The sequence below is a fragment of the Abramis brama genome, assembly GCF_963993115.1.
Source record: "Abramis brama genome assembly, chromosome: 2".
In the NCBI taxonomy this organism is placed as follows: domain Eukaryota; kingdom Metazoa; phylum Chordata; class Actinopteri; order Cypriniformes; family Leuciscidae; genus Abramis; species Abramis brama.
Genome location: NC_139964.1, coordinates 32,043,655 through 32,056,824, shown reverse-complemented (window position 1 = coordinate 32,056,824; position 13,170 = coordinate 32,043,655). Strand labels below are relative to the sequence as shown.

General features: G+C 36.1%; 1 protein-coding gene across 7 annotated transcripts in view; it reads right to left on the bottom strand.

Annotated features, from left to right (window-relative positions):
- atp11a (ATPase phospholipid transporting 11A) overlaps positions 1-13,170 on the bottom strand; it is an 80,665-nt gene that overhangs the window by 36,777 nt on the left and 30,718 nt on the right. For all 7 annotated transcript variants that reach the window (XM_084105775.1, XM_084105776.1, XM_084105777.1 and 4 more), the window contains exons 2-10: positions 9,418-9,540; positions 8,173-8,262; positions 7,986-8,066; positions 7,784-7,891; positions 4,943-5,071; positions 2,103-2,206; positions 1,810-1,860; positions 992-1,056; positions 311-392 (exon numbers count right to left, since the gene is read on the bottom strand). In XM_084105775.1, coding sequence (XP_083961901.1) covers positions 311-392; positions 992-1,056; positions 1,810-1,860; positions 2,103-2,206; positions 4,943-5,071; positions 7,784-7,891; positions 7,986-8,066; positions 8,173-8,262; positions 9,418-9,540 — 833 coding nt within the window. The remainder of the gene's footprint in view (positions 1-310; positions 393-991; positions 1,057-1,809; positions 1,861-2,102; positions 2,207-4,942; positions 5,072-7,783; positions 7,892-7,985; positions 8,067-8,172; positions 8,263-9,417; positions 9,541-13,170) is intronic.

Sequence of the window (13,170 nt, the reverse complement as noted above, 5' to 3'; positions counted from 1 at the left end):
AATGACATCTATAATATTAAATTAATCTACATTGATTTGATTGAAAAAAGTCAATGATATCCAAACTTTTGCAAGATCTCTGAAAGTACACCTGCTTATTCAATATAACAGATTTTATGTATTTTCTTAATGGCTGCATCTATCTGTCTGACAGGATAGTCAGCGAGACACATGTGAGCGCAACTTGATACAATTCGTGACAACAAATACAGAGGCTTGCAATTTGCTTTACAAAACAGACACTAAATGCATTACGCTGTACATGCTGACAGCAAGATAAACCGATCGAAAGCCTATCATCGTGTCTTACTTTTCAACAGCGGAGCGTTTCTGAGACTTGGACTGGTAGTTGAGGGCCATCTTGGTTTCCATGCCTGTGTAGATGGCCACAGCTAGAGAAACAAGAGAAGACGAAGAGCATTTTGAGAACATAATTCTTTTATGAACATCTCAGTACAGCCTCTTTGATGTTATGACAATGTGAAAGCCGTTGTTACATAACTGAGCTCTTTGTCTTACCGTACACTAAGGCATAATGGCTCCGCTGTAACAAAGTTAAACATTTTTAGAGCTTGCCCTGCACTTAGAATCCTCACGTGTATAATGTGACATTCATCTCCCTCTCTCGCCCTTTCTCTCGCTCTCTCTCTCTAGCAATTAAGAACTTCTCTCTGATCTCACAAGCCTCAGTGACTCATTTAATTACAGTGGGAACAGAGTGACAAAATGACTCAATCAGCAACTCTCCTCTCATTCTCCTGCCCTTCCTTTTGCCTAAAAAAACTGATCACGTATGCATTGTACCAGGTTATAGTGACAGATCTTGGCATCATTGACATCAGTAGGTTTAGACTAATGGCAGACAACGCTCCTAAGGAACACAATATATACCTTGAATGCGCCACATGATGTTCATGATAAAGTGTCTGCCAAATGCATTAATATAAATGAATATGCGCTTAAATTAAATGTATAGTGTGGATTTTGTTACCATGTATGTATTCAGTGTTTTTCAGTGTGGCTCCACGCAGCAGCAGGTTCTCAGAACCCAGGGGTCTAAAATAATCAAACAAGATCAAATTGAGCATTACAAAAATGAAAAAATTAAGCTCACATCTTTTAACAGTGAACACACTGTAGTGCAACTTTAAAAGTCACAATGCAGGGCCATTGAAATAAAAATTAAGGTAAAAAAAAGTGAATTAAATGGTAATTGGAAATGGTGACCAGTAAAAGCAATGAAATATACACTTTACCTTATACAGTGTATGCACATATAACCTAAAACATTCATGTTATGTGTCAACTAACCTAATATTAATAAACTAAATGCACTAAATATGAAAATAAATATTTGTGAAGCTGCCTAAATGCACTATGCTGATATCACTATTACTCTATTTTATTATATATATTATATCATATTATATTATATTATAATGCAGTCGTTGCAGTATTATATAAAATGCAATATACAATAATAAATATTTATTTTATATTTTATTTTAAATACTATATTTATTAACATATTTGCATATTTGAAGTGCACCAAGATACCAATATTTGCATTATATAACATGAAATATATAATACGACATTACATTTACTTACATATTTGTACCAAAATACAAAATTGTTTATTAAAGTTAGAGTGGACTGCAGGGAAATCTGAATGGAAGCATTTCTTTAGTAAGAATCAGAATAGGAAGAGAGCGCTGTTCTATGAAAATGATAAATTGTCCCTCCTGAATTCAATCTTTCACACACTGGCCCTTTAATTAAGAGTCAATTTCCTGAGTATAGATTTACCTCGCGATAGGTTCGTCGCGATCCAAATAAATATTGATGCGTCCCACAAATCTAGAGCGGGAGAGGAAGAAAAGATAGAAATTAATGTCTAGCCTGGGCTTTGTGTTAATGTGTGTGTGTGTGTGTGTGTGGTTAAGACACCATGTGAGGATATTTGTGTGGGGTATCTGGAGTGTGTGGCACGCTGTTGTGTCAGTCCAACAGTAGTCCTATGCATAGTGTGTGTTTGTAAGAGAAAGCAAGAGTTTGTTTATGTGTTTACTGCTGATACAGTATATGTGTGTATTACTCACTTGTAAAGGTCCGGCTGGGGTTGTTCGCATTCTATCGTGGCATGCAGTGTGTCCACCTCCTCTGCTGTGTTGAATGCCTTTGTGTCCTGAACTGCATAATAGGTCTTTGTGCAGAGAGGAGAGAACGAGACAAACCAGTCGACATTCCAAGGTCAAAAACTCTCACACATATTTCTACAATCTCCTATCTAATGAGAGTAACTGGCAGTGTGCTGTATAGTGCGACCAACACATTTCAGTCACAGTGTAACATTTCAGTCACAACGTATGAGAACAAAACTTGAACTGAACTGAGCTGGAAGATGACACTACTGTTTTCTGCAGAGCTGCTTTATAGCTGATGCGACTTTGTTTCATAATTAATGAATTTTGCAACATCTCAACAATGAATCAATTCTAGAGCCTGACCGATAAAGGATTTTTAAAGGAGACATATCATGCTTTTAAATTGTTCCTTTTTACATATAAATCATACATTTGTAGTCTATATAAAGCGGAACTGCAATGCTTGGGTCTGAATTCCTCATTATTATAGCTCCACAGGCCCCTTTTCTACCCCTTTTCTGATGTGCGTCTGAAAGCAACTCGTTTTGGTGCGGTCTCTTTAAATACAATTGAGACACTTCATACCCCGCCCACACTCGGTTCAACTCCACCCCGTTCGGCCATTTTTGTAGTTTGATAGCAGAGATACGATTATCTAGCGGCACAGAAACTTTTTATTCACACGTTATTAACAAAATGTCAACAATGGAAGACTTGTCCAGCCAGCCTTACATGTTCGAGCCAGAGTCGGAGCTGGAGCGAGATGAAAATGAAGACGACGAACCTGCAGAACAACGTCTTCATATGGATGTATTGCAATGGTGTGTACTGTATTTACACATGAAACTTTGGTCTTCCGACCTTTTACCACCGTGTCGATTTATTTTGATTAATATGTGCGAGGGAAAGAGAGCAAGACAGCGTCTAGTTTGGAGACGGTGATGTCTTGTTTACACTTTCGCCTGGCTCTGAAGAGAGAGAGTGAGCGCGCGCGCGACCGGGTCTCTCTCTCTGCTCGTTCTTTCAGTTAAACATGCGTCCTGTAACAAGCGCGGCAGTTCATCTACATTAGACGGTGTAATGAAGCGTGTGGGTTACTACATCCAACAACCGAACATTTTAACTTACCCTCTCGTAACTTCTGCATACTTTAGCTTGGACTACAAAATTGCAGCGAGAAATAAAAATGGCGGATTGCTCGAAGTGTTGGGCCGGAAGTCAATGTCCTTATTTGGCAGTTCCGCTGCAAATACTGTGACGTAATAGTTCAAAAAACGTCATAGATAACAGAAAAATCGGACCAGGTTGAAAAATATGACCAAAACAGAATATAAAGATATCAACGAAGCACCTGAAGAGAATAATTTCATATTTTCTGTACTTCTAAACACTCCAAATATACAACAAAATGCATTTAAGGGCTAAAAAAGTGCATTTGGCATGATATGTCCCCTTTAAGGCCAATACCGATACAAATATTTGGTGATTTAAAAATCCGATATTCCGATATATCGGCCGATATATATTTTTAAAAAAAATCCAGAAACGCGTAACAAAACATGAACAGATTTCCCTAACATTAGTTATTTGTCGTTATTTAAGAGTCCTCAGCCTTACTAAAATAATATAATGCAGTTTAAAAATAAACTTGTTTGTTTTATTGTCACAACAGAACAGAATATATTAAAGTTCTGATAAATATAATGTATAAAAATACAAACTTAAGATATGAAACAAAGTCCTTTGAACAATAAAAAGTCAACTATTATTATTAATATTGACAGTAATAATTCAATTATGTAATAATGTGTGTGTGTGAAGAACTGATAAGATTGTAAATGTGTACCTTGAAATGCAATGTAAGTCGCTTTTGATAAAAGCGTCTGCCAAATGTCAATGTTATAAGCTACCTTATAATTACAATGTCAACTTGCTTAACCCTTTACCTGCACTCTTTTAATTCTATCCATCTATTCCATCAAGCTACAACAAACCATTTTCAGTCATCATTTGCTGCCTGCCTTCTAAAATCTACTACTTAGTGATGCACTAAATACATTATGTGACTCGTTAATGCTGCGGCTAAACGAAGTCAGCAACGCACACTTGGATTTCACACACGTGTAAAAGAAAAGCTAACTTTTATGTACAGGCTATGTTTGATACTTTTTCTCTATGTCTAAATGTTCACTCCTCGCGTGCCTAACTTACATTTTACAATGCAGAGACTGGAACTACAGATATGCTAGTTATAAATACAGTAATCATTACTTTATTTAGGCAGAATAAGTTCGTTGTGATTTCCAAGCTCATTGATGTTAGCGATCTTCCTTGTATAGTGCCCTCTGGTGGACAAACTATGCAGCGCCAACACTCATAACATGGTTGAAGGGTGTTTCGTCCGCTTTTATTTTATTTTTTAAATATTCATTTATCGGCCATTATAAATGCCGATACCGATAGTTTGGAAAATGCCTAATATCGGCCGATAATATCGGTCCACCGATATATCGGTCGGGCTCTAATCAATTCTAAACTAACTTGTGCTGAATAATGACACTATTGCCTTTTTTAGAGCTTCTTTACAGCAGAACTCGAATTCCTCTCATATTTGACGAAGTTTGCATCACTGATTCTATTATTTTCCAGTTTATTACTGAGAAGCTGCTTTGAAACTATCTATATTGCTATATGAATACATGCAACAGTATGTAAATGTAAATGCGACTTGTAAGTTTACAATAAACTCCTAAGTTTTAGGAATAATGTTTCCATTCTATAAAATGACCAATCACCTTATGGCTGGACTCTCCATCTAAGCTGGCTGTTGTGACGAAACATGTCCCGTCTTCTCTACTAGAGGAGAGCAGTATGAGGTCACACGGAAACGTCTCATCCTCCTTCACCTGGACAATATCACCCACCTGAAAGGTCAAAGAGCAGGAAAGGGTTCAATTCAACATTTGTGTGGTACAGATAATGTCTACATACCCTTACTGCAGAGCTTTTGAATAAAGTAAGATATACTGTCACACCAATATCAACAAATCAACTATAGACAATGAGTTGCCTATAGTACTATAGTAATGAGTTGATAATGAGTTATAGATAATGGGTTGAGTCACAGTGGAATGAATAAAATATATACAGTCAAACCAAAAATTATTCAGACAACAGATTTCATTTTTGATGCGTTTTTTTTACTAGGACACTATAGTTTATTTATGTAAGTGAGGATAGCAAAATAAAATAAACTGTGAAATATTATACCCAAAAAATTCTTTATACAGTGGACTACCAGTAAGATTTATAAAACATATGGGACCAAAAATGATTCAGACACTTTGACCTGATCATGTTTTGCTGAAGTGTTTTTTTTTCTTTAATTGCTAATGTGACCTTTTTACACCACAGACTGAACAAAATTAGGCATTGCCTGGTAATTGGTTGAGCTAAATTGGTATTATCTAACTGTGTACTTAAATTTAACAGCTGACAGCTATTTAACCTAATTCATTTGTGAGACAGTCTAACAGAAGGATGACCAAAACCAGTTGTCATATTTTATCACCATTTTCTAAACTATAGTGAATAAACTGTGATAATGTAAGAAATGTCTGAATAAACTTAGGTTTGACTGTGTATTCATGAATCTACATAAATGAAAATCCTGATCCTGGTAATTGTTCCCGCTGGCATGTCTGCATGGGTTGCGTAACGGATTACAGATGCTGGCTGGATTATCAGTAGGAAAAGCTGTAATGGTTAGTATTCAAGCACATTCTTTCTTTATCGTCGCAGCTTTCAGTGTTTTTCAATGTGTTTTTTTTTTACTCACTGTATTGCATGAAATCATGCCGAATGAATTCTGCATCGCAAAAACACCATGGAAACCAATATGATGGGGGGATTCTAAACTAATAAAAACATTTTAAGAATTTTTTTTTTCTAACATTAAAATACTGATTTTTTCATATTGAAAGAGAGTGAGAGAGCAATAGTTCCACAATTAAATAACAAAATATTCCCAGTGCATTGTGGGTAACGTGGGCACACTGTCATTCTGCTTGTTGGCATGCCAACATTCTGTTTCCAAACAGCAAGCTGGCTGTGTAAGCAGAATGCTGGTTAGCAGAGCGAAACTTTGTTGATTTATTTCTCTGAGAATAAAACGAAAACTCATTGAGGTGTGTCATTTTTTCAGCATTAAAATATTTTCTCTTATGCCATCTTAATATGCATAGATAGTAAGCCATTTATCGGTTAATTTTCCTGAAAAATGGAAACACTGCTGTTTATTTAAAGTCCCCCTGTAGTCAATAATTGTATCCCTTAAAGGTCCCGTTCTTCGTGATCCCATGTTTCAAACTTTAGTTAGTGTGTAATGTTGTTGTTAGAGTATAAATAATATCTGTAAAATGATAAAGCTCAAAGTTCAATGCCAAGCGAGATATTTTATTTAACAGAAGTCGCCTACAGTGAACGGCCCGTTTGGACTACATCCCTCTACTTCCTTCTTTAATGACGTCACTAGAACAGTTTTTTGACTAACCTCCGCCCACAGGAATGCTCCCTCAACTCTACCGAAATTCGTTTATGTACTTGCGCACTTCTTATACCTTACTGTGTTTACTCAGCTCTTGCTGTGATTTTCTGAAGTAAAACTGACGCTTCATCTTTTGTGTGATGTACAATAAACTTTATTAAACTCATCAGTATATGTTTGATCATCATTCGGACCTGGTCCAAAACAGCAGACTTGTAGGCTATTAATAAATAATGGATACATACAAGCAGATGACAAATACGTTATAATAACCGTAATTAAACTACTAAACTATACCTGTTCCATCTCTATACAGCACTCTGACTCTGTAGGCATTATTGTCCGACTCGAAATGAACACCGTTACTGAGAGTTTCTGATATTATCATCATTCCGTGAGATGAAATTGTCCTGAGAGACTGAGCGTGAGCTCATGAAGCTCCGCCCCCTGGGTCGTCCAGCAGCAGCTTATTTGCATTTAAAGGGCACACACTAAAACAGCGCGTTTTTCTGAGCCCCAAAAAATGACAATTTAAACATGCTGTAAAAAATGATCTGTTGGGTATTTTGAGCTGAAACTTCACACACACTCTGGGGACATCAGAGACTTATTTTACATCTTGTGAAAAGGGGCATAATACGGGACCTTTAAAACTCTTCTTTGATCACCAAAATGACATATTTTTCCTTGAAATAAAAAAAAATTAAAGTAGCTTGAATGTAACTCTACACTCGTTCCTCATAGTATGTGCGGTTCTATGAATATGCAAATTAGCCCCGTCTCCACTCACTCACACCAGCTCAGAGATCCACTCGTTGACGATCACACGTCTTTGGTTCACTTAAGTTTTAAGGAGAAAATACTCAGCAAAGGTGTTGACTTATGAATTAGCACATGGTTTGTCTTAAAGCATATTAAAAACGCCACATAGACATATAAACAACATTAAAAACTTGATTTTCACCACAGGGGGACTTGAAGTGTCTCAACTAGCCGAACACTGGCTCAACAAATGTTTTTGGGAAACCTGTTTGAAAACAGTATTTTTTAACAGTAACAGACAGATTTTACATGTGCTTAGCTTACGCACCCGTAGCTTTTGACTCTGTTTGCGTACGACTTTGCCATGCTGGATGACGTGGACTGGACATTGGTTTATAGCGTTGTCCGCTTTGTGCCTGATCCAGTCCTCATAGCCCTGCAGAGAAGAAGTGTGGCGAGAGAGACGAGTGAAGGAGTGACGTCACAATTATAACACCAATTAGATAGGAAAGTCAGGGGTCTTTTCTCACCTGTTTAATGGCTGTAACAGTGATGACAAAGAAAAGAGGCAGACCGCTGGTCATAGGACTGGTGGGAGTGTCAATGATCAGCTACAGAGAGAGAGATGGTGAGAGGGGAAATATCACACATCACGCTGGCACAGAAAGGTCAACTCATGCTAATAGGACAATTTCCATAAGCGACACCATCACACACCTGCACTAGAAAGATGATCAGAAAATAGAAATTGGCGATTCTTCTGAACTGCTCAAAGAGATTCTTCGGTATAAAATTCCAGAAAGTATACTGTGGAGAGAAAGAGAGATGTTTGAAAGCAAAACAGACAGAATTTGAAAAAAAGCCAAGAATTCACCGCGCCTTGTCCAAATGAGGTGCGTAGACCAAATACACCTATTAAGGAAACACTTTAAAGAACAATGGCAAACGTTTCAGTTACACGTGACCTTTATCAATCCCAACCCTAGTGAAAAATAAATATACCAAAATATATTTGAAATACATTTATTTTATGCTAAGTATACTACAAATACATTTACATATTAGTGTACTTAATATAAATAGCCTGCAATTGTACTTTTGGCATGCTAAATTCATACACTTAAAAGTCTGCTGTGAATTCATACACTAATTTTGTACTTAATGCACTTTAGTTATCCAGAAATAGTGCTGAGGTGCAACTAAAGATATACTTAAGTATATCTGATTGTGCTAAAGTGGAACTATTGCAAGTATACTTTAGGTACACTTTAAATATCTTGCATTTAAAGACTGATATTATACAGTGCTATGCTTCCTAATAGTGATATGTGATTATTTTAGGCTTAATATTAAGAAATGTGCATTGCGCAAAAAAGAAGTACTCCAAATAAAGTTTAATTATATTTATATCAGTAAGTCTCAAGCAATATGTCATTAAATATGCTAATAGATTTGTACTATACTTAGTATGAAACAAAACTAAACAAAACAAAATAAAACCAGCATTCCAAGTGAAAAGGTCCTGACCTATAATTCAACACTCAAGAATTTTTATACAATGACCACTAAACCGTATGCAAATATCAGTATAAAAACAGCATATGATGACTTTATTTTGTCATTTTTTGTTGTTCATGCTTAAAACAAGCAAAAAACGAGTCAATTTAAGAAAAATAAACTTAATTTTAATATATATATTTTCTAATTAAATTATTTTCTTTTATATCATAGCAAATATTCAGATTTTATTTAATACTTTTTTATATATATCTTGGAAGATAAAACAAAAATAATGATTAAGATGTAAATGTGTTTTTCTTTCGACATACAAGACCACCTGATATGTCCTGATCATATTTTCATTGTTTATTTTGCAATAATGAGTGTCGGACTGTACAGTGCATCCTCCCTAACGTATTGTTTTTGGTTCAGACAGCTGTTTGGCCGTGGAGCACATCTGACCTTTGAGGAGACGATTCTGTTGTCAGGAAATCTCTGCGGAATGTACGCTTCTGTTCCTGGCGGAGGCTCTTTTTGTCCGATATAAACCGTCCTGCTGTCCACCCAGTTCTCCTCTCCTGTACACTGAAACAAAGAGACAGAGAGAGTGGACTATTCATTTAGTCATTCATAGATATTCATGCATCATCCATCCATCCATGTGACTACTTCCTGTAAAAGAGCACACTGTTTAATCTGTGTTGACACATTCGGCCGGCCTGACTCGAGTTCACAGGACAGACGCAACCATTGGAAAAAACAGATGCATGAAATGAGGAACCAGCTTTCAGCTAAAACTATAGAGTTTGCTCCGATGAGAAAGAGAACAGATACAGAACTTATGGTCCCTGTCATGCTTGATTTGACTCTCAAAGGCAGAGCGAACATAGTTTCATAACAAAGAGCGAGAGAGAGAGAGAGAGAGAGAGAGAGAGAGAGAGAGAGAGAGAGAGAGAGAGAGAGAGAGAGAGGGGAGAAAGAACATTATGATACTAGATTTTTACATTTCGCCCTGAAGATGCTTTACAGTGGTTGCCAGTCCATTGCTTTGTGGTTGCTAAGGTGTTCTGAGTGGTTTTAAGTGCAAAGCTGTGCATTTGCTAAGGTGTTCTGGAGGTTGCTGGTATTCTGTATGATATTCTGGCTTGAGTCTCTACTTCAGTGTAACTCCATGTTTTATTTCACCCGTTTTATCACCCATTAGGCAAAAATTGCCAGTCTGATTGCGAACTGCATGATTATGGTTAAGTAAAACTATTAAAACATTTTGGCTTAGTGATATAAAATAAAATAAAATAAAATAAAATAAAATAAAATAAAATAAAATAAAATCTTAAACTAAACAAAATGAGAAATGTTGCCTTGGCAAATAACAGAAATAAGTTTAAGGAAATAAATTAACTAAGACAACAAACTGAAATAAAAATAAATAAATCAAAATATCAAAAGCACATAACAAAATTACTAAAAAATAAACAAAAATTAAACTTAAACATGAAAAGACCATTCTAATAGTAATATTATTACTACAAATAAATACATAAATATATATATATCATAGAAGGTTTTCACAGAAGAAGGAAAGTGAACAGGTCTGGAACGACATGAGGCTGAGTAAATAATAAGATAATGTTAATTTTTCTGTCGATTATATGGGGTGAATTTGATAAACAGTAAGAAAGATGCCCACTGCTATATCCTTTACATTCATTTCTTGTAGTACATTAACTAAAAGCAAAAAGCAGAAAACTATGTAGTAATAAAACCAACAGCGTGTAATATTCATCCTAGCAGGTTTGCACACATCATAATTTCTCTCTTTTCCTAGCTTTCATTACTCATACTTCACTCAACATGTGCTATTCTGAAGCATCTGCTCTTCCATCACACTGCTGCTGACTTCGCATAGCTTTAATAGCAGGTTTGGATTATGCAAGGAAATCTGATCTTGGATCAGGGTGAAGGGAGTCACCTAACACCGTGTGTCTTTACATTCCAGCATCATACAACCTGTCTGCAACCGCAGCGAGTGTCAATGGCCGTGATGGGATTGGCTGGCGTGTGGCTCCGCCTTCCCCTGTCCGTCAGGGCGGGATTAAATCCAGTCGAGCCTCTTAAGCTCTTACGTAAGATGAGAAATATGAGCCATTACCACTTCAAACACTGCCTGTATCCAGCACTGCATGCAACAGGACATGCATGCAGATATCTGTCACATTACCATTGAGAACATGTCTGATGTTCTTGTGTTTGGCTTTACGTTTTAGCTTTTGGCAGGGATTTAAACACATCTGAGGTCAGCTGTTGACAACATCAATTATACAAATTAAATCCTAAACCACTCAGACTGACGTCATGAACCACAGCAAAGTCGAATTCCTCACATCACCTTGATCATCATGGAAAATCCTAAGAGACCCACAGGAAGTCAGTCTGAAGTTTCTCTTTGTGACTCATGCATCTCTATGCCTCTGTGTATTTGTGTGTGTGTGTGTGTGTGTCTGGGTGATATTGACCTTGCAGAGTGAGCTCAGACAGCATCCACACGAACACAAATTACTCAAAATGTCTTTCAGCTCCCCTAAAATGACAACGCACATTCAAAGAAAACCAATTCAAGGATACATGTTCACAATACAAAATCAGAAGAAAACAATATAGTATGCTTATTTTACCACAATTATTACTTATTTTTATTTAATTGTTCATTTATAAATTAATAAATTAGATCATTTTTCCCATTCTTATCATAGTAATGCAAAAAACTCATTCTTTCTCATTACAGTATTGTGAAATAAATATTACTATTCATTTATTATTGATATATAATTAGTATAAATGTTCTAACACCATATATATAATGAACTAGATTTTCACTAGAACATTTATATAATAATTATTGGCTGTGAGCATGTAAGATATGCTGCTGCTAAACAAATAGACATCCATAAATCCCACATCAGATCTAGGCAGGTGGAGCTGGGGGAGGTGGAGGGTTTTAGAGGAGTCTGGATTCTGCAGGATCAGCAGAAGCCAATCAGCTTGTGCCAGGCGGTAATGATGTGATTGCTTGCACTGCAGATTGCATGTAAAGGACCAATCAGCCTGCGCTCCCTCCACTGATCTATATAGAATGACTGGATAGCTCATGACGTCATAAACAGTGAAGCCACCACGCCGCCATATTGGTATTCCCTATAGTGAGCTCACGCGTTCTATTGAATCAATAGGAAATTTTATGATTTGACTGAAAAAACATTGCCTAACGAGACACAGTTTTAAAATTTTAAAAACAAGTCTCCCTGTACATTCTCACAACGCAAACATCCTAAGCATTTAAATGGGTATTTGTTTAAAGTCGAAAATTTGTCTTGCTTATTAAAAAACGGCAATTTCTTTGCAAAAGGAATAAAAAGCTGTACGAAAACACTAGTCGGCCTTCACTGAAGAGCTATCTTCACAGGTAAGAAAAATAGTTTGATACTATTAATTAAATAGTGAATGCTAAAGACCTATATTTTTGTGAATTGGTGAATATTCAGGTGAATATTGTTTCGTAGCCACGAATTAATAACACCTCAGCACGTTATACTAATTTGTTCCCTCGTTTTACTATATTGTGGCCACGTTGTAATTCGTTAAATCAAAATGAGGGAGGGAATTAGTTCAACGTGTCCACGATTTATTAAAACGAGGGAACAAATAAGTCGTCGTAACAACAAATTATTTAGATCAGTGGACAGGGCGCATAAGAACAATCAGAGAGAGAGAGAGAGAGAGAGAGAGAGAGAGAGAGAGCCCCGGCCGTCATTATATAGATCAGTGGCTCCCTCTAAGAGTTCCATGACAGAACTAGATATCTATAAAATTATTATTATTTTAAAAAATAACATCTTAAAAAAAAAACAATTAGAACTAGAATCTCATTACTCACTGACACTGGGAAAAATTGGACTCACAGAAATTGTCCAGATAACTAATCAGTAATGTGACATTGCTGAAATGACATTAAAATAATGTACAGCAAAAAAAAAAAAAAAACTACAACAGCTATATTTTCTTTTAATGGATTCAAAAAAAAAAATCTAATAATTCATATTTTAATTGAGGGGTAAAATGTGCCCTGGGCTGTTTTTCATGAGATTCACCCTCAAATATGAGGCTGCTTCACAGAATGTGCTAGAAAATGATTAAAATGAGTCATAATTCCATTAA